General features: G+C 37.0%; 2 protein-coding genes across 2 annotated transcripts; one reads left to right on the top strand and one right to left on the bottom strand.

Moving 5' to 3' along the window:
- Window positions 1-171: 171 nt before the first annotated feature.
- LOC124435008 lies at window positions 172-2089 on the top strand. Its single transcript, XM_046984960.1, has 2 exons — window positions 172-559; window positions 1088-2089. The coding sequence occupies exons 1-2, from the start codon at window positions 505-507 to the stop codon at window positions 1678-1680; spliced, it is 648 nt and encodes a 215-aa protein (XP_046840916.1). The 5' UTR covers window positions 172-504; the 3' UTR covers window positions 1681-2089.
- LOC124435007 (fibronectin type III domain-containing protein-like) lies at window positions 2008-21494 on the bottom strand. The gene is made up of 22 exons (XM_046984959.1): window positions 21089-21494; window positions 17874-17947; window positions 17496-17783; window positions 16977-17312; window positions 16026-16128; window positions 15284-15492; window positions 14915-15053; window positions 11562-11692; window positions 10943-11125; window positions 10047-10220; window positions 9445-9572; window positions 9210-9300; window positions 8639-8950; window positions 8278-8345; window positions 7567-7789; window positions 6755-6864; window positions 5704-6208; window positions 4927-5052; window positions 4619-4813; window positions 3973-4101; window positions 3218-3305; window positions 2008-2658 (listed from the first exon to the last, which is right to left on the bottom strand). Exons 2-22 carry the CDS (start codon window positions 17914-17916, stop codon window positions 2466-2468), a joined length of 3774 nt encoding a protein of 1257 aa, XP_046840915.1. The 5' UTR covers window positions 17917-17947; window positions 21089-21494; the 3' UTR covers window positions 2008-2465.
- Window positions 21495-23568: the final 2074 nt, after the last annotated feature.

Below are 23568 nucleotides of genomic sequence, written 5' to 3' on the forward strand. Positions count from 1 at the left end.
TTTTTTCCAATAATGTGAAAGTTCCGATCGTAAAGCGCATTCATTATCACGAAAGGGCGACTCGTTGCGCGGTGCATGATCAAAGAACACACGAAATTGAATATGACTTGCTTGTTTTAGCAAAACCGATTGAAGCGGCTTTTGACACACTTGCTAGTGTATTCTTGTCGAAAAACAACATATCCGAAGAGCCCAGATTGAGAGCTTGAAAGATTTATTAAACCGTTGGTCAATGTAAATGAGGGCTTTTTCGCGTCTTCATAACCTTTCGTGCTGAATTACGCTTTTCATGTCGCACTCTGCCAAAATAATTGTTCCCATGCAATCAGCTAAAACGTGTTTGGAATATCGTAATATATTCTCATACACCTTCCTAATTAATCGACATCGATCCGACCCTCCAAGTCATGCAAGCCGTCGGTATAAAACAAGCGAAGCTAGCTCATCACATCAGTATACAAGTTATCTCTGACAGTGAGTGCTTTTTGGAAATAGCATAAAATCATGTTTTACGTCGAGAGTTTGGATTCGAAAACTCATAATTCTTCACATCCTCAAGGTAAGAACGAAAATTTCATAGCATTAACAATAATAAATATACAATCACAAGTTTGAGTAATTTCAAGATTTCTCATCTACATTTAGTAAGGTTTTTCCTTGACAAAATTTCGCTGATAAAACTGCACAATGTTGTCTTGAACTGAATTTTGTAATGTTGAAGTTTTCCGAATACACCGCGAAAAAATGGTTCGTTTTCGCAAGGGTTTTACATTGATCAAAATTTCAGTTTTACTTTCTAGTGACAAGTAATTTCGTGCGTGCTTGGAATTTGTAGCCCGTATGTATTTTGCATAAGAATACTACAATCAAAACGGCTGCCATAACCGTATACTACTTTATAATTCGCAATTAGTAATTTTGCTTGAACTTTTTGGGTTGTTTGGGTCTCACAGTTTGATTGGAATATTATAAAAAAAAACACGATTCCTGTTTTTTGTTTTGATTTCAACACTATTTCACTAAATTGTAGAATTACAGTGCCACTATTCATAAAATTTAACGAATATTTTGTGTGTTTTTTTTTCAGCAACGACATCGGGATCGGATGAAAAAAAGGATTTTTATTTACGTATTGACCCGGCAACGAACAAAAAAATTATCATATCGACAGAAAAATGTGGCGGCCAATATCGTCGACGAACAACGTCTATCAAAAGTCGAAAGATGACGGAAAAGCGACGCGCATCCCTTCCCGCATTTTACAAATTGAACATCAGAGCATCAAAAACGTCACGAAAAACGCTTCTACAAAAACTCGGGGCGCGTCTCGCAAAAATTGGCGATGAATTAGTGCGTAAGGCCCGCCTAAAGCCAGAAAGTTCCTCAGGTGGAAGTGGCGGAGATTGGACAAACGACGCAGATGCGATAGCCCTTAAAAAGTACGGGAAAAAGTTAGCCTTTATTGGCGACTATTTAAACACATTGTATCTTGAGAAAAATTCTCTGACATGCACGGGTAATCACTGCACAAGAATGGTTGAGAGTTGCTTGGTGTTGACATCGATTTTGATTGGGTTAAGCCACAACAACGTCATTGTCGTAAGCGCCAGCGATATTGATGCATTGTCGTCGATTTGCAGCGTGCATCGTGCAAACTCCCTGTCACGAAAACGTCGATAATTGAAGCCTTTCACTATCAGTGAAAATTGCAGTTATCTTGATAAATAATTGGAAAGCAGCTTCAGTAAAATTAAGCAAAGAAACCGATGTTTGATCTTTAAGGTGTATAAATAATAAATAGCCTTGTCATTGTTGTTGCATGTGTGGTTAGTGCGTCAAACCCCAAAAACATCAATTTGCTGAAAGTGCAAAAGGCCCTGTCCAATTATATTAGTAAATATTTATGAAAAATAATTCGCCATCAACTGCTGTAAAAATATGAAATGTCATTCACATTAACGAAGCCACCTATAAAGTTAATGCGTAAAGAAAAAGCAAGGATACAAATTAGTCGTGGTTTTCTGAATTCTGTATGGAAAATTGAGTAAAAATATGAAATAATTTATGAAATAAAACTAATATTTACTAATTTACAGACTAATTTCATTTATATTAAGAACAGTTGTATATCGTTGCATAAATAACGTTAAGAAATAGTTTTGACTAAAAGTTGATCCTCGCAAACTTTACAAAAACGGCCATCTCTTTAATGAAGAGTTCGTTGAATTCATGTTATTTATAACATGTAATGATTCACCTTTCTAAAAATATTCCTTTTTGCAGAGTCTTCAAGTACTATCTTCACTATTTTAAATCAGTTCAAAAAACCTGATCGCTGTCAGCTCAAATAATTACAAATAACTTAAACTATTATATCTAAAAAAAGTGTGAAACGGACTCAGCGAGCAATGCTATCTCTTGGTCGAAACCGACGTTAACCATAGGCACAGCCTCTCTTGTTGCTTTTACACAGCTTCCGGCTCGAACATGCCTTTACCTTTGCCATGTTTTCGGTCATCGTTATAAACACCGATCAATGAAGCTGCATCCTCGGCGAAACGATCTTCTTCACCATACGCCTCCAAACTATCGCGGTCAGGATCTCTGTATGGCATTGAGGCGTTACTGTTTTGCCGGTTCACACCATTTCCGTTTGACCTGTTGAAAAAATATTAAATTTTGCAAATGTTTTCGTATGGCATTGAACGTTCTACTACTACAACGGCGGGGTGTCGCCCAAAAAAAACGAATAATTATGTATGCACTTAAATGAAATCTGCGTTAAATAGTTTAGTATGCAGTAGCTATTTGTTTCGCCTTGTTAATTTAGTCAAACGCTAGTTTGTTCATGTTTGTTGTAACTAAGGGAGAATATGACCACACTTTTGTGGCTGTTATAATGCATTTGCGTTGGAAATTAGTGTATGTCAGTATGTCATAACATGTTGGAAATAAGTGTATGTATGAAATCCAAGAGGCACAGAACTGTCGAGTTCATTGATCTGTTATAAATGCTAGTTACATTTTTTTTTGACACCCTGTACAATGTTTGCATGCGGCCATGTTGGGAGAGTACATCAAAATGCCGATGCTCAACAAAGTATGAAATGAACATAAATTCTTTTCACTATATGAAATTTTCCCCCAACATGGCGACCGATAAAAACAATCTACATTGTCTCTGAAGTTGGCATTCATAAAAATGCTAAACTCTAACCTGTGATCTTTCATGGGATACGCGCCATAATCCGCTTCATCTGCCATATCAAGTATACCACCTGCTCTCTTCTTCTCTCGTTTTCCAACTGTCGGAAAAACAGCACTTAACATCACAAACCATAATCACAGTATAGAAACAAACAGAAGTCCCACTCTATGGAATTTTTTTGTGTAGTGCATATCTTATTAAGCATGTGATTAGCATAGTGGCAGCCAGTCAAATGCTTTTTTCGGCTAATAGGAGCGCTGGGATGGCTAGCCGCAGCCAGTAATCTAATTAAATATACAGCACCAAGTTGTACAGTGGAGGGAGACTACTGTATGTTTCTATACTGTGCCATAACACCATTAAGTCTTAACATTTTAATAAGAACCAAATATTCTTTACTTTCGCCACGCTTGCAAGCGTATGCATTTCCAACTTGAAAATAGCGTCGTTAAAGAGTTTTAGTTTGGCGCACGGCAAACCGCAAAAAGTCACGTGACCATGGCTTTGCGATTCAGGTTTTAACGGCAAGAGGCCCTTCTTGCGGTAGGTGATGTACCGCAAGCTTTTTAGTACTTTTAATACAACCAAGTGACGTTTATGGCTGAATGTAATTATTTCATGTGAGTATACATCATGAGTATGTCTTTTTCATCGACAAGCATTTCACAAAAAATAAAAATTTAGCTAATGACAATGCGAATTATAAAATACAAATGCAAACCGCCAAACCATATCTCTCAGTTAAAACGTACTACACAACATACCGGGGTATCTTTCGCCGCGTTTCCTTGTTATTAGCAATGCCACCATCAGCAATATCAGAAGCAAGAAAACTATTATGATGACAACAATGAACCAGGCGCGTTTGACCAGCGAAGTTGTGTCTGCTTTAGCTACGAACGGTAAAAAAGTTTTCAGTCTAAGGATTGTTCGTAGGCACGATTTGGCAGGAAAGAACATTTAGAAACAGTTGTATTTTTGCAAGAAACCTAAATAAAATAGGCAAACCTCTTTACATAGCAGATAGAGAAAAAATTTGATTGAATATTAAGTTTGATACATTTTGTCTAAATGCAGTCAACATCAGCAAATGGGAAAAATCTTGTTCAAAACAAGTTGGACGCACTATCGACAGCACCATGTTTGTCGTAAATGTCTCCGCACGATCCAATAATTTTCCAGAAAGCACTTTTACCAAAGAATTCACGAAATGATGAATGATGTTGACATACTGTGTACATGTGTTTTGGGCATCTAACATTTCCATTCAACATCGTGCAATTTGTTGAACTGTTGTAACTTAAATTATTGTAATTGTTGTAACCTATGATCTCGTCCGCTATTTTTATTCAGGAAATAAATTGTGCGCATGCCTAAATGTATGGCAAACAAACAAGTTGAGAAACTAACCTTTTTTTTTATTGTTTCCTGGGCGAACTTCTCCAATGACACCCTTTTCACTTTTGCCCTCGTTGTTCAAAGCAATGGTGGTAAACTCATACATCACCCCTTCGTTCAAATCGTATATTTCCACGTACGACTTACCATCCGTACCAAAATAGTCCACAGGATCTGTCAAATTAGCCCATTCCGTATCTTCGCCGTCTGAAACAAAACGTTGTATACTTAAGAGTTCCGAAATTTATATCGTAACAGGATGAAAAAAAATACGATGTTCTCACTTCGAATGCATAATCTAATATATGAAAGTCTTTTACCTTTGATGCGATAATACACGAGGAATTTTTCGGGAAATCCCTGTTCGGGTTGTCCTTCTTGGAAAGTCACGTTTACACCATTTTCACCAATACCTTCCAAAATCGGAGCTTTTGGGACCGCAGGCACTGAACAAATAAGACGGAGCAATTTAAATCGAGAAGTATTAAACGGTAAATAAATTCAAAAACTGAATTGCTAGTGGTAGTCTTTTCAAATCGGAAATCGAACCATGTTTCTATCCATGCTTGTATTTTCTTTAGTTTTTGATAAATCCTATATATATTCATGCTTTGAATACCAAATCAATAGTCTACATCTCATTGTAGAAGTACTGCATTTTGAGTAATTTAAAATCAATTCAGTTGTATGTAGCTACAATTCGCTCTCACTGAAAGTTTGAGCACAAGCTTATGAAGTCAATTTCGCCTGAGTTTATGTAGTCTATAAAGGCGTAGCCATCAAACAAATTTGGTTCTTCAAATTTGATATCTGCATGCATTAAAATGGTAGGTTCAGTAAAAGCCTGATTGAAAGAAAATTATTTAGGCTGAACGTGAATTGCACAACTTCTGACTACGTCACTGTACTCTAACTATCTACGCAAGTGCCACTCAAAAGTGCTTCACTCGACGGTTCCATTTGACCAAATGAGCATAACGTTTATTGCTGCAAAAAATATCACGTGCAATTTACAATCTCTTTTCCGAGAATTTTTTTGTTAATTTTCGAAAACCTAGCGAAACATATTACATAAGCCCGACGATAGCTCACTTTACCTTGTGGTGAAAGTGTTTCGACCGAGTCGGCACGTTTCTTGCCATAACCTTTACTCGTACTGGGCTGTACGGTCACGATATATTCAGTCTTTGGTCTCAGGCGATCGAAGATGTATTTTTTGGTATTGGCGTTAAGAATGATAGGTTTAAAATTGGGTTGCTTATCAATGGATATTCTGTACTTGGTGATAATTCCGTTTGGTTGGTTCGGTTCCGTCCACTCTACTTTAACAAACTTGGCGTACGGCGTGAGGGTAAGGGTAGCAACTGCCTCGGGTACGTCTTCCATTGTTCGAACTAAAATGGGTGCACTACGGCGACCAAATCCGCCGCTATTATAACCGCGAAGAGATATTCTGTATTCGGTGTCGGGTAGAAGACCGTCGACACGTTTGGATGTGAGGCTGGCGCTGATATTCAGTTCGCATGTACTATCCTCCGTGCAAAGATTCGCATTGATCGAACGACGCGATGTTGAAGAGGTGCCAAGTTGATTGTAAATGAGCTGAAGAAAAAGTAAATGCACTGTTGACGCCTTACAAAAAATAGAGTGGCAGCCGCCCTCTCAGTGTAAGATCAGTGTAAAATGTTGAGGGAGCTAAGGTAGGGGGGCGCTACCTGCAAGTGGCTTAAGCCAAAGGCAAACCGTATTGATTCAGAAGAACATATGATGCACATTTGAGAAAAATGCAAAATTCAAATTTCTCGAAAAAATTTTCAATATTTGCCGATCACAGCTTTGAGCAATTGTGTTAGAATGTATGAGAACAAAGTTCGTGCAACGACTTTTTTCCGTTGCCTGTAAAATTTTTTCGTATGCCTGCAAAAAAAACATGGTCGCCCGACGTAGCTAAATTGAAGTGATTACGCATGTGCAAACTTCGCCCATTTTAGATCCTTGATGTTAAAACTGCATGGCTGTCAAGGAACATATGCGCTGCCACTTTAACTGTATAATATGTCAAATGTTTCACGTGTATTACACTAACCACTGGTGTACATGCGCGATTGTCTCACAAACCCCTGACAATATCATATAAGCTCTACTAACGTTATAGCCATCAACGCTTCCTCTCTTTAATGTAAGTTTTTTCCACTGGACAATGAAGTATCTGGCACCAATTTTACTAACAGTAAGTTGCGAAGGTGCTTTGTCCGGAGCTAGAAATATCAAACAAAGTCGATAAATCGAAACGTCACATATCAGGAGCACTTTCTGGCTTATGACAAAACAAAATAAAAAAGTGTAAAACTTTTGATGCTTGATGGGTTGACGATTGGTAATATCTATGCAGGTGAGGCTCAATATTAAGCAAATTACACTGTTGACAATACATTAAACTGAGCGATGACGACGAGATAAACAAAGAAGCCTAGAGAAAAAGGGAAGCGAGTTTAGCAGAGAAGCCCAGATAACAAGAAAGGAAGGTAGACAAGGAAAAACCAAAAGGGAAGCACAATAAACAAACAAGCCTGGACAAAAAGAAAGGGCGATAAACAAAGAGGCCCAGACCAAAAGGAATGCGAGATAAACAAAGAAACACAAAAGAAAAAGAGCGGGAGATACACAAATAAGCAAAGACCAACAGGGAAGAAAGACAAACAAAGACGACAGAACAAAAGAAAAAGAGAGATAAACAAAAAGGCCTATAGACAGATGGGAAGCGACGTATAATCACTAAAGAGAAAGAGAGATAAACAAGGAAGCTCAAACACGCAGAAGACCAAATGCAACCAAATCTTTTAAGAATTTCGAAGTTGAACACTTTCTGTATATTTTTCTGGCAACTCCAAGTGTTAACTCGACATCAACATAAGCAGGCCGTTAAAATCCGTTCAGCAATTTATCGATACTCGACCTACCATTCTGGCCAGAATAGGCATTCCCTTCACAAAATGGCCCACCACCAACTATGTTTTTCCCTTGGATTTTATACGACCACAGATGATAATAACCAGCATTTGGGATCTTGAATTCGTGCTGGTAGCGTTCAAATCTTTTTGGTGTTGGATTGACGTTTATCGAGGAATAATACTCAAGAACATAATGGAAATCACCTCCATTGTGATATATGCGGTCCATTTTCTGAAAGAAAGGAGAAAAGTTGTGCTTCAAAGAAAATAAAGTTTTCACCTTTAAAAATGTTTAAAAAAGGTTGACGCTATTGGTCAGTTGCGTAAGTTCAGTAACATCATATGGTTCCCTTGCAAAATAAATGTTAGTAAAACATATTAATTCACAAAACATTGTACTTATTCAATAAAACTTACTCCTGTATTCGAAAAGCTCGGTCACGCTTACGCTCACTTCAAAATTATTACATTAACTATTCTTTTTGAGTTTGCCATTGATTTTTGGGAGCGAAATTTCTTTGTCGCACTCAGCGAGTGCGAGTGAGCTTTTAGGCGTTAGCATATTTATGATGTACAGTAAAGTTATGGCAACAAGACACTGTTAATTTTCACACATTATATGACACTAGATTTGTTCATTTTGTTGAACATAACGAATTCGTACGTGTCTTTGAACCAATCAGAATCTACTTGCAAAAGAATAAAAACGTAAGAACCAACCTCCCATTTTAATGTCAATTCATTGGCTTTTCCTGGAAAGGCGCTGATATTGGGACACTTCGTTGGTTCTAGGTAAAAAAATCACACAAAGCATTAGTAACTAGGATAGATACAACAAAGTCTTTCGTGTTTCAAAAGATGCAAAACAATTCATTTTAAATTCTAAAGTCGGTGACACGCTTTGCGGTCTGTAATACTTTCAGTTGAAGATTTGTCTCGAAATAAGAACAATGCTACTAAGTCTCTTGAAACCAAATCTCGGTACGTCAACACACCAAAAACCGTGTGTGGGACAAATACTGGACACCATGTTGTGTAGCTCAAACTTTAAATGGAAAAAAATTATCTGAAATTGTTTTACCTTTAGCAGGTGTGACGCAGTTATCAAATTTTGTGGGCTCACTGGGTGCGCTCGTACCAATCTCATTGATAGCAAGAACGCGGAAACGATATTTCGTAAAAGGCGATAGATTTTTAACAGTCCACATAAACTCTTTTGCATCCACGTTCTCGCTCACGTTGTACCAAGTGTCTACCCCGTACGACGTCATCTTTTGTATGATAAAGTGTTTAATGGTATTCTGGTTCGACGGTGTGGTACTCCACATTATCTTAGCAATGAACAAGCTGCAATTACCATCAATTTCAACCTTATTGGGAGCTTCGGGAGGACCTGAGACGTAAAGAAACAATCAGAACAACTGCAAAGGCAGATGTCTAATTTTCCTTATAAAATTATGCGTAAAAATGACATACGGACAACAACTACTAAACAAAGAATTCACAATATAAACAAATCGATAAATTTTACTTCGGCAACGCAAAAACTGAGAACGAGATAAAATGGCATGACTATCAACAAAATGAAATACACCACATGTACGAAACTATGAAACTAAATAAGGTCATGTCAAACGCCTGTATTTTTTCACCTTTAATTTTGACGATGGCTCGGCTTCGTTTTTCAGCATACGAGGGTTGATCAATATAGGCAATACACTCATAAGTACCACTTTGCGCAACCTACAGTAAGTCAAATTTATCAGATAACGCGCAATCCCGTTCCTACAACCATGTTCAACAAAGTTCATGTAAGATAAATGGTATCACGATTTTCGGGTAGTTGATGAAAGTTTATGAATGTACAAAACTTATATCAGACTCTACCTCAGTTTTAAGGAAGATGAGGGCGTGAGCCTGTTCTGACCAAACCACCGAATCGTCATAAACAAGATCTTTACCATCGACTTGCCATTTGTACTTGATCACCAGCTTCGTAGCACTGTCTTTATCGCCTGCATACACAAAAGATTATTGTTATGTACATTATATGCCAGACATCTGGTGTATAAATGCACCTGCTTAAGTTTATGTCAAACTTATGTTAGTCGTTGATGAGGACTAACCACAAGCTTCAAACTTGGAATGTCACCTATGCGTGCACTCGGTTTGAACAACACATATTTTGTCTAGTTGACCCCATTTTCACACTACAAATATTTCACTCAAGAGACAAAGCAAGGAAATGTAGCAGAATATCATTTCAGAACAGAAATAACAAAGGAAACTCGAGGAATTTGAGGTTTACAACACAGCCTTTTTAATGAAATTTCAGCTGCCAGCTTTCGTATCGTACAGAAGTTGAAATTTACAGCAACTTTGACAACTTTCTGTTTCTGTTTTGATTAAATCTATGCGGTGTACCTGAACCAGACCTCAGTTATTCATTACAATTCTTGCAAAAACAAGCCTACTAGACTAACACTTACCTTCAGCTTTGCACTTTAATTTAAATGTTTCGCCCCTAACTTTCTCGATATTTTTGGGGGTGTCAACGAAATTGATTTCACCAATGACCTGAACGCTTATCTTCTTTGAATCGCTTCCATATGTATTTTTAGCGTAGCAAGTATAATTTCCAATATCTTGCTTGCTTACCCTCTCTACAAAGACAACGAACATCCATTGATCCCTCGAATAAAAGAGTGCACAAAAAACAGCTACATAACTAAAATACACAAGAGCAAGTCAAGTTCAAATTCAAAACGCTCTGAAAAAACTTCAAAACGTTTCTCAGACCATAAAGCTGTATGTATAAGGTTTTGGTAACTCCAATAATTGTTTAGCAATATAAAGTGGAATATATAATTTATGTAAATTGTACTTTTACAGTAGACGCAGGCCAAAAATCTTTTGTGTAAACGATGAGTAAGATTCTAACAACAAAGTTTCACAACTATACTATAAAATTAAAGTAACTTTGTGCATCAACACAGTTATTTTCACCCCAACCCCATTGCTGCATGGAGTTACAATGATTCCAAAAATCAGCTGTGCGTACATGTACACCCGCAGTGCCTATTTTTGATAAGTTTAGTAAAAATCCTTATCCTGTGGATGGTTTTTTGAGTTATTCATACGTAGAATATTACAGGCATTTTCTGTGAAGCTCGTTTATATTCACCATCCAAGTTAGTAATGTTATACATGACCTTTGTTCGTTTTTTTAGAAAGTTATGTTTCAAGTCAATGGACGTAGAAACGTCACCCGAGCTGGAGCACTAAGGAGGACTGGCTTACATTATTGCAACCATTGGCCATGACAGTTCCGAAGAGAAAAGGTAAATCAAACTTTTCATCGTTTAATTGCAATATTTGTACTCACGGATAACGAGATTTTCATGATTGGCAAGAGTATATTTTGAAAACGTGAAATCAATTTTGACGCCATCTTTTTCCCACGTGTTCTTGGCAGATGGTGCAGCTTTTGCACGACATTCAATCACTCCTTTATTTCCGATGAATAATGTTTTCGTGCCGGTGTTTTCGTGAAAAACAGGTTTCTCCGCTAAAGGCAAAACAAAAAAAAATTTATACAAGATGCTACCTTCAACCAATTGATACACGGCTCCTTGAAGCACCAAAAATGCAAACAGAAACGTAAAAACAATACAAATGAGGCCAACACCCTGCCGAATCTCGTTATAAAGGCATTGCGGACACTTCATGTGGTCCCCAACAAACATCTTCCATGTTTTTCTCTAGCTACAATGGACACCCTAGAATTTATCGAACGCAATATGGAAGGGGACAAACTTTGAAGTAATATTGACCTACGAATTCAAATCAACACTTAAAAACAAAATAAAACAGCGATACCCCGTTTTAAAACGAGAGTTTACTGTATTCATTTACGTGATTTTTCCAAGTTTACCTGAGAATGTCATCCTTCTAGGGTTTGCATGTCCTAAGACTTAAGCTCTCTACATAAACGTGATACAAACCTCTGACATTCAAATGAGCAGTTTGATAAATGTTGTTTAAACTGTTTTCAGCAACACACTCGTACATGCCAGAATCAGTTAGCTCCAGTCTTGGAAATGTTACTGTTCCCTCATTAATCCTGTGCTTTCCACTAAAGAGGAGACATTGTTTTGCTGTTAGCAGGCAGCTAACAGCATTGATTCAATCAAATAATAAAGGGAAAAATTATTCAACTGTTTCATACATAAACTATATATATTTGTAAATGTAGATCGTCCAGGTTGGTATAGTCTTGAGAAGGACTGTTTTTGTTATTGTTGACTAACGTTTCGACAACCTTAGCGGTAGTCATCTTCAGAGTCAAATGAGGAGTAAACGTCAGGTTACCGGCACCTTACAATACAAACAAACGATCAACTAAAAACATTACACTTCACACTAATTCACAATGACAATACACAATTGACACGCACACATTACAAATAAAAACATCACAACTAAATCACTTATCTCAACTAAAAACATCACACTTCATATTATTTCACAATGACCATACACAATTGACATCCACACATTTTCTGTACACACAATACAATGACGTAAGAACCAGTTAACAAATACGGCTAACCTGACGTTTACTCCTCATTTGACTCTGAAGATGACTACAGCTAAGGTTGTCGAAACCAGGGGCGGATCTAGGATTTTTCAAACATCAGTCATAAAACATCGGAGGCGCTCCGCATATAGGGGGGGTCCGAGGCATTCTCTCCTGAGAAATTTTGAATTTCAGAGCCTTAAAAATGCCATTTTCAGCGTTTCAGAGCATTACAAAATGTATTTTGTGGGCATCGTTTTTGCATAAATACAACACATTTTGGTTACGTTTTTTTTCAAAAAAAAAAAAATGAAGTGAACAATACTTGAATGTTTTGCCAAATATTTAGGCTCATTATTATGCCAAATATATAGCTCATTAGCATGTCTAGGAACGTAAAATTTATTTTACAATAATGCTATATTCAAAACAGATATAGCCTTTAAAAATTTCTACCAAGTTGTCAGGCATAGACCCCTAGAGACCCCATTCAAACCTCTATGTAATGAGTTAAGTTAGAAATTTGGTACTACAAGAGACAGTTCATAGATATAGAAAAGCTCAGACTTCAAACCATGCAAGTTTATTGTAACCTTACCCATCTCCACATCAGTATTAGCAAATTCACCTTTGAGGAAAAACTCAAAATTTTTTCTGCCAAAGCTTAAGCAAAATTATCAGAGTGAAAATTTGCAGATAAGGACAGCTGAATGCCATAAATGTTTATTAGGCATTTCACTTGACTATTATCTTCTTCAAGGTGTACTATATAGCAATCACTAGTAGCATTGTATTATCAATTACAAACAGAATGTAACCAACATGTCTTTAATTATATAATTACATGAATGTTAAAATTGGTTCATGTGTTATGCTTACTGGTTATGATAAATATCATTTCATATGATCAAAGCTCGTTTAAATGTAAATCTGAAATAATTTAGTTTAGAAATTATAATGATCATCAGAAAAATTACCTAGTGATCATGAAAATACTTTGCTGTTTTGCCAAATTTCAAGGTTTATCTGCATACATAGGAAGACATTTTTACTTTATAGAAAATGCTTTTCATACATCAATAGCCCTTGGAATTTATGGCAAACAATCTGGTATGAGCCGTAGATTAACACAACTTTACATCTCTACATGAGGTGTTCAGTTAGAAAAGGGGACAATATGTGACATGGGACAACATTTCATGTATCTGAAATACTAAGGTTTAATACCATTCCAGTCAAATTGTCAAAATAAAAAGCTTCATGGATCAGAAGACTCAAAATCACAGGTTATAGTAAACAGCTTCTCATGTAATCAATGTTAGTTTTCTCAAAACTTAAGCAATATGTAGTATAACTGTCTAATGATTGAATGATCAATGATCATAAACTGAAAAGTCCCAAACATTTGTTTATGATAAAGTAATAACAGTATGGCGCCTTATGGCTACAGATTTTGGCCATTGAAATATATTTGCAGGAATGTAGGATTTCGCTGCCATATACGGTCACGATTCCTAAGCACTAAAGAAATCCTAGCTAAAAGTCCTTCGGCAACAACAATTTTAGAAGCATCTATCTGCTTACCATACGCCATATTAACATAAATCGCATCACACACTCGCATAAATTGACTTTGATATATTACATTCATGCATACACTTCAGTTGTCCTTTACTTACGATTTTGATGTAAATTTCTGCTGATAAAACTCAAAACAATGTTGGCTTGCTTTTGAACATCAATGACTGAAATGTCGCTCGCGAGATCGTCTTTGCCAAGCATTTACAATTCATCCATAAATTTTTCGCCCTCTTGAAAAAATTCCCAGTTTGGTAAAGCAGCATTCATGTCAACATATGAATTTGTAAAGATTTATAAATTCCATCTGATTGTAGTTTAGTTTCTATCATGCTTTAGAAAATTATTATGAAACGATCAAACATTCAATTCAGACAGTGAGCTTGACTATGTTAGTTCAGTTGGCTATCAGTCGAAATAGGTCAAACCAATCACAGTAAGACAAAAATTCAAATGAACCAATTGTAAGATAGCAATTGGACTCCCTTATAGGTCCGGCCACCCCTATTATCGGTCGAGATTATTCCAGACTGTCCACTGATCTGGCCATTGACCAATAAAATAGCGTTTCTGGCGTTCTTAGACTCCTTTATATGTCGAACCAGTCAAGCCACCCCGCTTATCAGTCGGTTATTCCAGGTCAATTAAAATTCAACTGATCTGGTTACCAAGGAGATATTCATTGGATTAGTCATTAGTTTTCAATAATAAACAAAGCTGGATTTTTATCACGAAGTAAATGCGATAATAAAGTAAGAATAATTAATGAATTTTTAACTAATATGAATAGGTAATTTTGAGTTTCAAACATCAGTCGCGACGGATTTGACATACTCTAGATCCGCCCCTGGTCGAAACGTCATACATTTACTGTTATACCATTTACTTTATACTATAAATAATTTTTTTAACATGGAGCAAGTCAGTGAGAGAGTAATAGAAACCGAAAACTGAGAACCTCGCAAGTCGCTCCAGTATTTATGATAATCAAACACAGACAATAAAATAGAGCCGAACACAGATCTATCTTTATTGTTTTTCGTGCAATTGAGTAGAGAAGAGTTAAGACGGAAGATTTCGCTGCAAAGTTTTTAAGTTCGGGCACGCAAGGCATTAGAAGAGACAAATTCCAACTCTTGAAAAATAACTATGGGTAAATAAAAATATTGGAAAAGATTTTTCATGTTGACGCACACTGACCTGTCACCAAGCTCTTTTCCGTCTTTGTACCACTTGTATGTTGGCTCAGGAAAACCAGATGCGTTGCACGTCCACGAATGAGTTGAATAAATTGATGGCTTCGCCGACTTAATTTTTTCGCCAACCCACTTTGGTTCAACTGTAATAAAATGAAAGGAAACTTAAGCCCACTCCGGACAAGAAAGTAAGATGAAAATTACATACAAAGATATGAGGTGAAAGCATTTTTTAAATATACATATACATATTTGGCAAAGGAAAAAAGAGACTTTACACATTGAACATTGTATGCTTTAAATATAAACTATGACATATGAGGATGTAAGAGGATGTTGGAGGATGCACGAGAACGGAACAATATTTGCCTACCTTCAAAAATCAACGAGCCTTCGACTGTATCGTTCTTTTCCCCGATTGATGCAGTGCAAAAATATCGACCAGCATGCTCCTTCTTCGCTGAATCGATGATCAATAATCGATCATCACGATCTTCAAAGGTTATGCCACCTTTACCGTCTTTCACGGCTATTTCTTTGCCATAAACATCGATTCGTTTCCAAGAATATTTTGGCGTTGGTCTATCAAAATGTAATGACAACTGTCTGAATGCTGAAGAAGCTACGCAGGTTTAACCGCTTACCGGCCAAACAAAAGATTATATTTCGTGGGAATACACACAAGCCATAACGGATAAGATTAAAGAGTTTCGGAGCAGTTCGAACTTCGAAAGTTTCTAAAACGGGCTTATTTACTAATATTACTCAGGCAAATATTGTCGAAAATACATAGCTTTTAGGAGAAATATTTTATAGTGAAGTTATTCTAACATTTGAGAAGTAATCGAAAGTCATAGTAAAACTGGAAGAGGTCTGATATTGGCAACTCAGAGTTGAAAGGTAAGTTTAGCCTGCAAATAGTGAGCGCAAAGTAGGCTGATCATTTCCCATCGCAACATCCATGCTTCAAAAATCAATATTTCTATATAAAACAACCATGTGTATACATACAGGATGAAAATTCCACCGTCTTGCGGCTTGTATTCCTATTACATACTTATGTTGGGAGGTTTACGATATTTATCAGGTATATGATAAAACACAAGGATTCATACCGTCCAGTTGCGGCGCATTTCATCGATATGGTTGTTCCTTCTTCAAACCGTTTAGCCTGTGGAAGAGGTGTAACGATATTCGGTCCAAATTCTGTCATGTTCGCTAAATAAGAAAGACAAAAAAAGTTGATATGTGCCTAAGGAGCGTATATCTTAGCCGCAACATTTCAATCTTCATTCAGTGCAAATTTCATCTTTATTAATTAGAATGAAGCAATGTCTAGCTACATGCTACTCTAGAAGATAATGCTCAGAATGTTCATTATAATTTTCGAATTCAAGTGATAGTTTATGTTAATCCAAACGATGTTTTGAAAGCAATTAGATATCAAAATTGAAGTCGCGTTTTTTCGCTTGAGCGCTACTTTTTGTCCAAAATCATAAATGCCGAGGGATGCGGTGCGTAGTGATGTGTTCATAGCCTTGACTAAAAGGGAAGCAGAAAAGGTGCCACTTTTCTGACAAGCAAAGTTTTAGTATACCTAGCAATTAAGCAAAAGCAATTGTGATTCATGTTTAATGAAGTACATTTCAAAAAATAGCTCATAATCATTAATCTTTATCTTAAGCTAAAGTAACAGTATATGTAACAAAAAGAGTAATAATTTGTATGACATGGCACAGCGGCACCTACAAGTCCACAACCACAAAGAAGCAACAGAAATCTATTCCGAATTACTTGTATCATACATCTATTACTTCATAGAAATCTCGAGCTGTTAATCTAATGAATAACCAGAGCACCCTCCTAAATAATCATCCTGGATCCAACCTTAACATTCACGTAGGCTTTTTTGATAAAATGCTACAGGCGATAATCTTTGTACGCATGACCCGTTTCTCACATATGTTTTCATGCGCAAAAGGAAAACACACATGCGCGGTACATTTCGTGCATGAACCTATCATTGACCTTCTGGCAATACCGCTATTAACAAAAATCAAACTTACTTCCGACAATCCTTAGTTCTGTTTCAACGTGATTGGCCCATGCGAATGAATTTTTATTGTTAACTTTCACCTCCATGGCGCACGTCCATTTGCTTTCGTTAAATGTCCTAACGTCATTTTCGGTGATGTGTGAATAAAATAACGTGCCGTCATCAAGAACAAGATAGTTTGGTTTGTTCATTAGAAAATTAGCACCGGTTATCGTGGACCTTTTTCCCCATTTGTAGATGATGTTATTTCCTGGGGTGTGCTTCGGGCAACGAATGAAGTTTGCTTGACCAATAACCACCGGTGGATGATAAAGTCTTTGAAAGCCAAGGTCAAATTCTCCAAGATCTAAAATGCCGCATTTCGATGACACATGAACGAAAGTGGTTTGAAAACAACAGATAAAAAAATTAAAAGTGTAAGAAAACAACGAGGAAGTATGAATTGAAAAGACAAGACTAGGACTCGATTTTCTGGTCCCCTTGGACAATTAGCCTTTTGAGAAATAACACTAAAAAACCGAACGCTCACAAGTAAATTCGACAGTGATCTTCCTCCCCATGATTGTTCCAGTTTTGGCTTTCATAACGAACCGATACACGCCAGCATATTCTCTTCCTTTTCCCACCGGTATCAGCACGCGGTCATGGATACCACTGAATTGTGGCGTAGTGTCTTTGTCGATTCTTTTGCTGTCCTTCATCCAGTAATAAGTGGCACCGCTTACATCGTTCGTCGTCACTCTCAACAAAGCAAAGTCGTCCGGAAATCCTCGGACGTCATCGGCATCCCGAAGAATCCTAGGAATCAATTCGTCCCCTACAAATTGAAAAAGTTCAAAAGGCAAATGCAATGAATTGGGCGATAAAGCGCTATTCTGTACTTCAATCAAGAAGTTCGCTAACCTACCGAAAGCAAAGGCGCAAAACAACAGCAGAAGCCCGTACATCATGGCGACAGGCCGTCTTTGTTTCGATAAAATTCTATACACAATAAAGATAAAAAAGTGGTTAAATTTGCATCCTTTTATTTCGTAGAACACACAAACAATTGAAACTGCAAGCCAGCACAGAAGAAGCATAAAATCTCTTTTTGTAATGAAAAACTCCTTCCTTGCACATATGGGTGTGCGAGTGTAAGACTTTCCCATTCGTTTGTTAACCTCTCATACGTTCACGAAATTTCCCTCAAACTAACGCGAAATTATTGTAAACTATTACAAACATGTAATTATTGTAAACGTTGAAAAAATAGCCAAATAAACTCTAAGGACCATGGAACAAAAACGCCGTTATGTAACGAAAAATCAATGTTGGCCCTCTTTTCAAGAGTTTCAACAAAAAGAATTTAGTCATTGCCATGCGCAATCTCAGGTTTATGTCCCATGTCAGCTTTAAGGACAGTCAACCTAGCTCATGTTTCAATGGTCACACCAGCTATATTTATCCAACAAATATAGACATCAAACAATTTACGTCACTTTAAAACCATAGTATAGTTATGACGACCTTTATTCGTGATGAAAAAAGTACAGTTTATCGACAATGTTAATATGTACATGCATACAATGTACGTGTTTGGCATGAGACTAAACGTCAGGATAACTCGCATGCTGTTCCGACCAACGGAATTTCTACATTACACATGCCTCTTTTCCATTTGCACATTTGTAAAAGACGGCTGTTGCTATTGTCAGGAGAAACGCCGCTGAAAATGACATGCAAAATACCTCGTAAAAACATGAAGCTTAATAATTCTTGAATAAATATGTTAACAAGAAATATACCAGGTCTATTGCTATAGCGAAATGCGGTGCACGCCATTCTGTGCTGTTGGAGCAAAAATTCTCAAAATTGCAAAATTTTGACCCTAAATGGAATATAGCACAAAACGTTGGCGAAATTTTGACCGACCCTACTTTTTCGATTGCAAAAGCCGCAAATAAACCTTTTAATTATTTACGCTGTCCAAATTCTGTTTCATTTGTAGGCTCAACAGGAGGTCAAACGCGAAGTTCGAACGGAGCAACATGTCAATAAAACACTCTTGCAAAAGAATCGTTAAAAATATCGTAAGCAAGGCAATACAAGATTCACTGTAGTTCATAAAATATGTACCATAAACCATCAACATGCTGCAAAAGACACAAAATTCGCGACGTAGCAAAAAAGCGCGTTCTATGATGGGAAAAATAAGTGATCTCTGTTTGCGTGACGTCAAAACTACAAGCCCAAAGGTGACACAAACCTTTGTACTGATAACTCATGTGAGCAGCCTGGGTTTGATACACTAAGGGATGGGGGGTAAAAATCATTTTCGACACGGTCTGAAAAGATTACGTCGCTCATATAAGTGAAATGTATAATTTTGAAAGTATAAAAGGCGATTCATAGATACTAATATTTTTCGGCAGTTTATGCCCTCTCCAATTCCAAATGAAAAATACGCTCCTCGGTCCCGGTTTTTTCCGGTATTCGAAAACAAACATTTATGTCGAAGAAAACATACGTCGTTTCTGTGAGTACAAGGGTAAACTTTTTTGTCACGAGACATACGTTCGCATGCCTTCAAGTCAAAGATCGATTTGTTTACATTCATGGCAATAAAGTTAATAATAAGGAGTGAATGTCTTATTATCGATTAGTGGCGTATGCGTAAAATATTTCTCGAGGCAATTCAAAGTTGCTAATTTCAAAAATTTTAAATACACAGCACATCTTGATGGGGATATTGGAGAAGGATTACCTACTCCTGTAGCTTCTTCTCTATGTTCATTTTACTATGCATATTTTATCCACTTTAGTCAATTTTTAATTAGTTTTTGCGTAGTTGTTGCCGTTAGCAATATCAGACATAACAAGGGCAAGTCTCTTTAAAGGCCGACTTTAACACAAAAGCATTTCGTTGCGGCGGAAACGCGAAAAGGCACAAGGACAGTGTGTGACAATCAAACAAGTATTTCTGAAGATCCTCATTTTGTCGAAATGTGTTGTGGTCGAGATACTAAAATGAATACAGAAAGGCGTTGATGAATTATTCACCAAGGAAACACTAATGACATAAACCAAAGCTGGCGGACCATTACAAACAGCAGGACGCCATCAAGTCATCGCAGTCGATAGAGTTTGAAATCGTACAAGCGAATGGTGTTTCTACCTGCACGACTCGAGCATGAAAATATGAAAACCTCAAAATATTCATTATTAAACACAAAGAGTTCAAACAAATGCATAATAACGTGCTGTGTTGACGAACAAAAACCACAGGGCGAGCCGTTACAAAGTAAACATTGTCAAGATTTGAATTTCATCCCCAAAAAATACAAAAGACGCAATGAATTTCGTCAATTAGAATCATCAATTAGAATCGCCTTTAGAAAATCGTAACGCATCTCTAATCAAGTACCGAGGAACAAAGACATAAAAACCGACGAAAGACTTGGTTACAAGCCATGCGTCTATTACTAAACTGCTTTATTACCAAGCGGCTGTTGTTGAAGGCAATTGCCAAGCTACGGGCAGAGATCATGACGGGCAGAGAACATGACGGGCAGAAAACATGACGGGCAGAGAACATGACAGACATCAAACTACTGGTTCATTCGACATACAAGTTGATACACAATGCGCGAAATCTAATAGCTACTTCAAAACACAATAAATCCTCTCATTTCATGTATAAGACATTTCACGGAATAAATGTTTCCCGCTTAAGACATATACGTACGACAAATGCACGAGAGCACAAGCGATACATCCAGAAAAAAGAGCGCGGTCTTCGTAAAGCCGATATATTCTTTGAACCAAAAAAGTTCGAAGGTAACTGCGAGATATTCGAGTCGTTTCAAAGCGAAACGACTCTGCCTTCAAACAGAATCGCAGTAATGCAAACGGATATTTCACACAAATACTAACAATTACACCTTTATCATCGAACTTCGCTACTAATACAGGTGAAATGAGAGATAAAATAGTTTAACATAAGAATAGGCTTGCATCAACAAAAACTCGTGGCTATCTAATCTGACGCGGTAAATATACGTGTTTCTAATTTGGCTCCCGAAGAAGCGCTCGTCCAATATTTTACATCGAGTACTCAACATGACTTATTCTCGTCAAACGTACCTTGAGTTGATCACTTTCGGCTTTCTCTTCTAGTTTTTTTCAACGTTTAATCATCAAAGTAAATTGCAACTCTTGTGATTAATAAATCAGCAACTTAGTCTGACGGCGTGCGAGGACGCGATCCCTCAAATCGGTAATAATTAAAATTTCAGACAGGGTTAGAGTCATTGCCTTCATTCTGATGTAGATTGCACCACGTGATATAGATTAGTTGTGTTTACATTTTTCTTATCGGATATGACGCGCATTGTTCTGTTCCTTGTTCAAGAGACGTTGTAAAGACTGAAACTGTATTTACTGGAGATTATACAAAACAAGGAGATGTCTTCTTTAAAAGTATGAACTTTCCGATTCAATATGAAGGATGAAAGGGGTCTGCTTTGCCCAAACTTTTACTCTTGCATTACAGTCTTTTCGGCAGAATTATTTTCACTTCTTTAGAAATTAGCTCCATTCCTTGTATTTCCAGTGAATGAACATCAAACTATTTGCATCGCGGCAGTGTAAAACCACAAAAAACGGGCTGGCTTCGTTACTGTGCTAGATATACTATGGTCCATGGAGTGAAATCTGTTTATGGATATTTTACTGCTAAACTTTATCTCTAAAACATTGCATCTCTTCAAAATTTTCATACGTAGTAATGGTCATCATTAAATTTTATATATTACAGCAATTACGATTGATGTAATGGGATGTAGCAAAAAAGACCAAAGACGAATTTTGACTCGTAAAAATCTTGCTTACGATTCGGCTAAGCTTGATGGTATTTCTTTCTTTGTTTTTTGAAAAGTCAGACGATGCAATGTTGTACATCGCCTTATCGTCAAAAATTACAACAACAAATACAGTATGCAAAATGGCGCCTTGGCACTTTTGAAAGGAATCAAATTACGACGTTTCATAGAATGCTCTAACTTCAAGTGCTAAAGGATAAAATGTGTCCAGATCATTTAAAGATCTTGCCGATTCCCGTTCAATCGGCAACGTGCTTGTAGGGTCGAGTCCTCGAGATGACGATTCCAAGTTCCGACAGCGGAATTGGGAGTGTACACAATCATTGTTTGTATCCTAACCCAATTGTGGTTACAACTTGTCACGAAGTTTTTGGTGGGAGGCCTGTCTTAGAAATGCAAACAATTCTACAAATTTCTTCTATAACGGCAACGGAGGAGAGGAAATCAGATCGCTGACACGGAAAGCTTCCCAACGGCTCACGGTGACAAAGCAATTCCAAACAACTTGTCACGAACTTCAAATAGAATATTGCACAAAGGATTAGAAGAAAATCTATGTGACAATCTAGCAGCGTTTCAGAGGCATCAGAAATACTACATATTGGACTTTTCCAATTCGATTCTGTGTACTCAATATGACCTGATTTTTGGATAACTCGTCGTCCAGTCGATTGATTTATGAACCAAGTTATCCTGGTCGTCTCAAAATTGTACTTATATCAGTGGCGCAGACAAGAGTTAGTTAGCAAGGGTTCTTGGCACCTCTATTTGGCTAAAGGACGGCCCTCGTATTCAGATTGAAATTATGAAGGGAAGGTGATAACTTTTACTACACCCCATAATCGTTCAGGAACACTGAATTTAAAATTTCCAAAGAGACTGTGCCCTTCTAAAAATTCAGATCCGACTGTCTTTCCGTATTCAGTGCGTGCACCAAGAAAGATATTTGACCTTGGACGATGCCCATTCATTATAAGGGATGCTACACTTAATCAGTACTTGTTCTAACATCCGCTTAAACAAGTCCTTTATTTTATATTTAGGTATGATTCTCTTCGAATTCTGTTTGCTCACCGAAAATGCACTAATTAAACTTGTCTAGGACAATATCGCATTAAAAATCTGCAGTGTGGCCATTTGCCGTTATTTCAAACGAATGAAAAGTTTGTGTGTTTTGCTATTTGAATTCAGATGTTTTCAAGAGAGCAAGCAAGGATGAAATGAACTTAAAACTGCTTTCGTTCTAAATTAAATCATCTGCTTGAATTTTTTTATTTAATGAATATGGCCCGATATTACATCGCTTGTGTAATGATGACATCATTTTGTCGACCGTTACTGTTTTCATAATACACATTCCCACGCATTCACAGTAGAAGGAACTTTTTCAATTCAACCAAGTCCCTAACATGAAAGCGCCCAGTGTTAATCAATGTTTGTCTGTCGTTCAACTCGATTTGTTCCAAGTGCTTCGTTCTTTCTCAAGTCTCATTGTCAATCGCAATTTACACAAGAAAGGTTCCTATGCCAAATTTCATCAATACATCCGGAACCATTAAAAATTTCTCACAGACAAGGCGGTTTTTTGTTGTCCGTTGTTGTTTACATGTAAATATTTATCGAGTTTTGTTTTCATGAACACGGACTGGTTTAATCTGAGTTTAAAAAAGAAAAAACGTGACGTTTGATCTAAGGAATGTCCACACAATTAACCTCCAATTTCTATTTACTAAGTGTGATGCC

The sequence above is a fragment of the Xenia sp. Carnegie-2017 genome, unplaced genomic scaffold (assembly GCF_021976095.1).
Source record: "Xenia sp. Carnegie-2017 unplaced genomic scaffold, XeniaSp_v1 HiC_scaffold_14, whole genome shotgun sequence".
NCBI classification, from domain to species: domain Eukaryota; kingdom Metazoa; phylum Cnidaria; class Anthozoa; order Malacalcyonacea; family Xeniidae; genus Xenia; species Xenia sp. Carnegie-2017.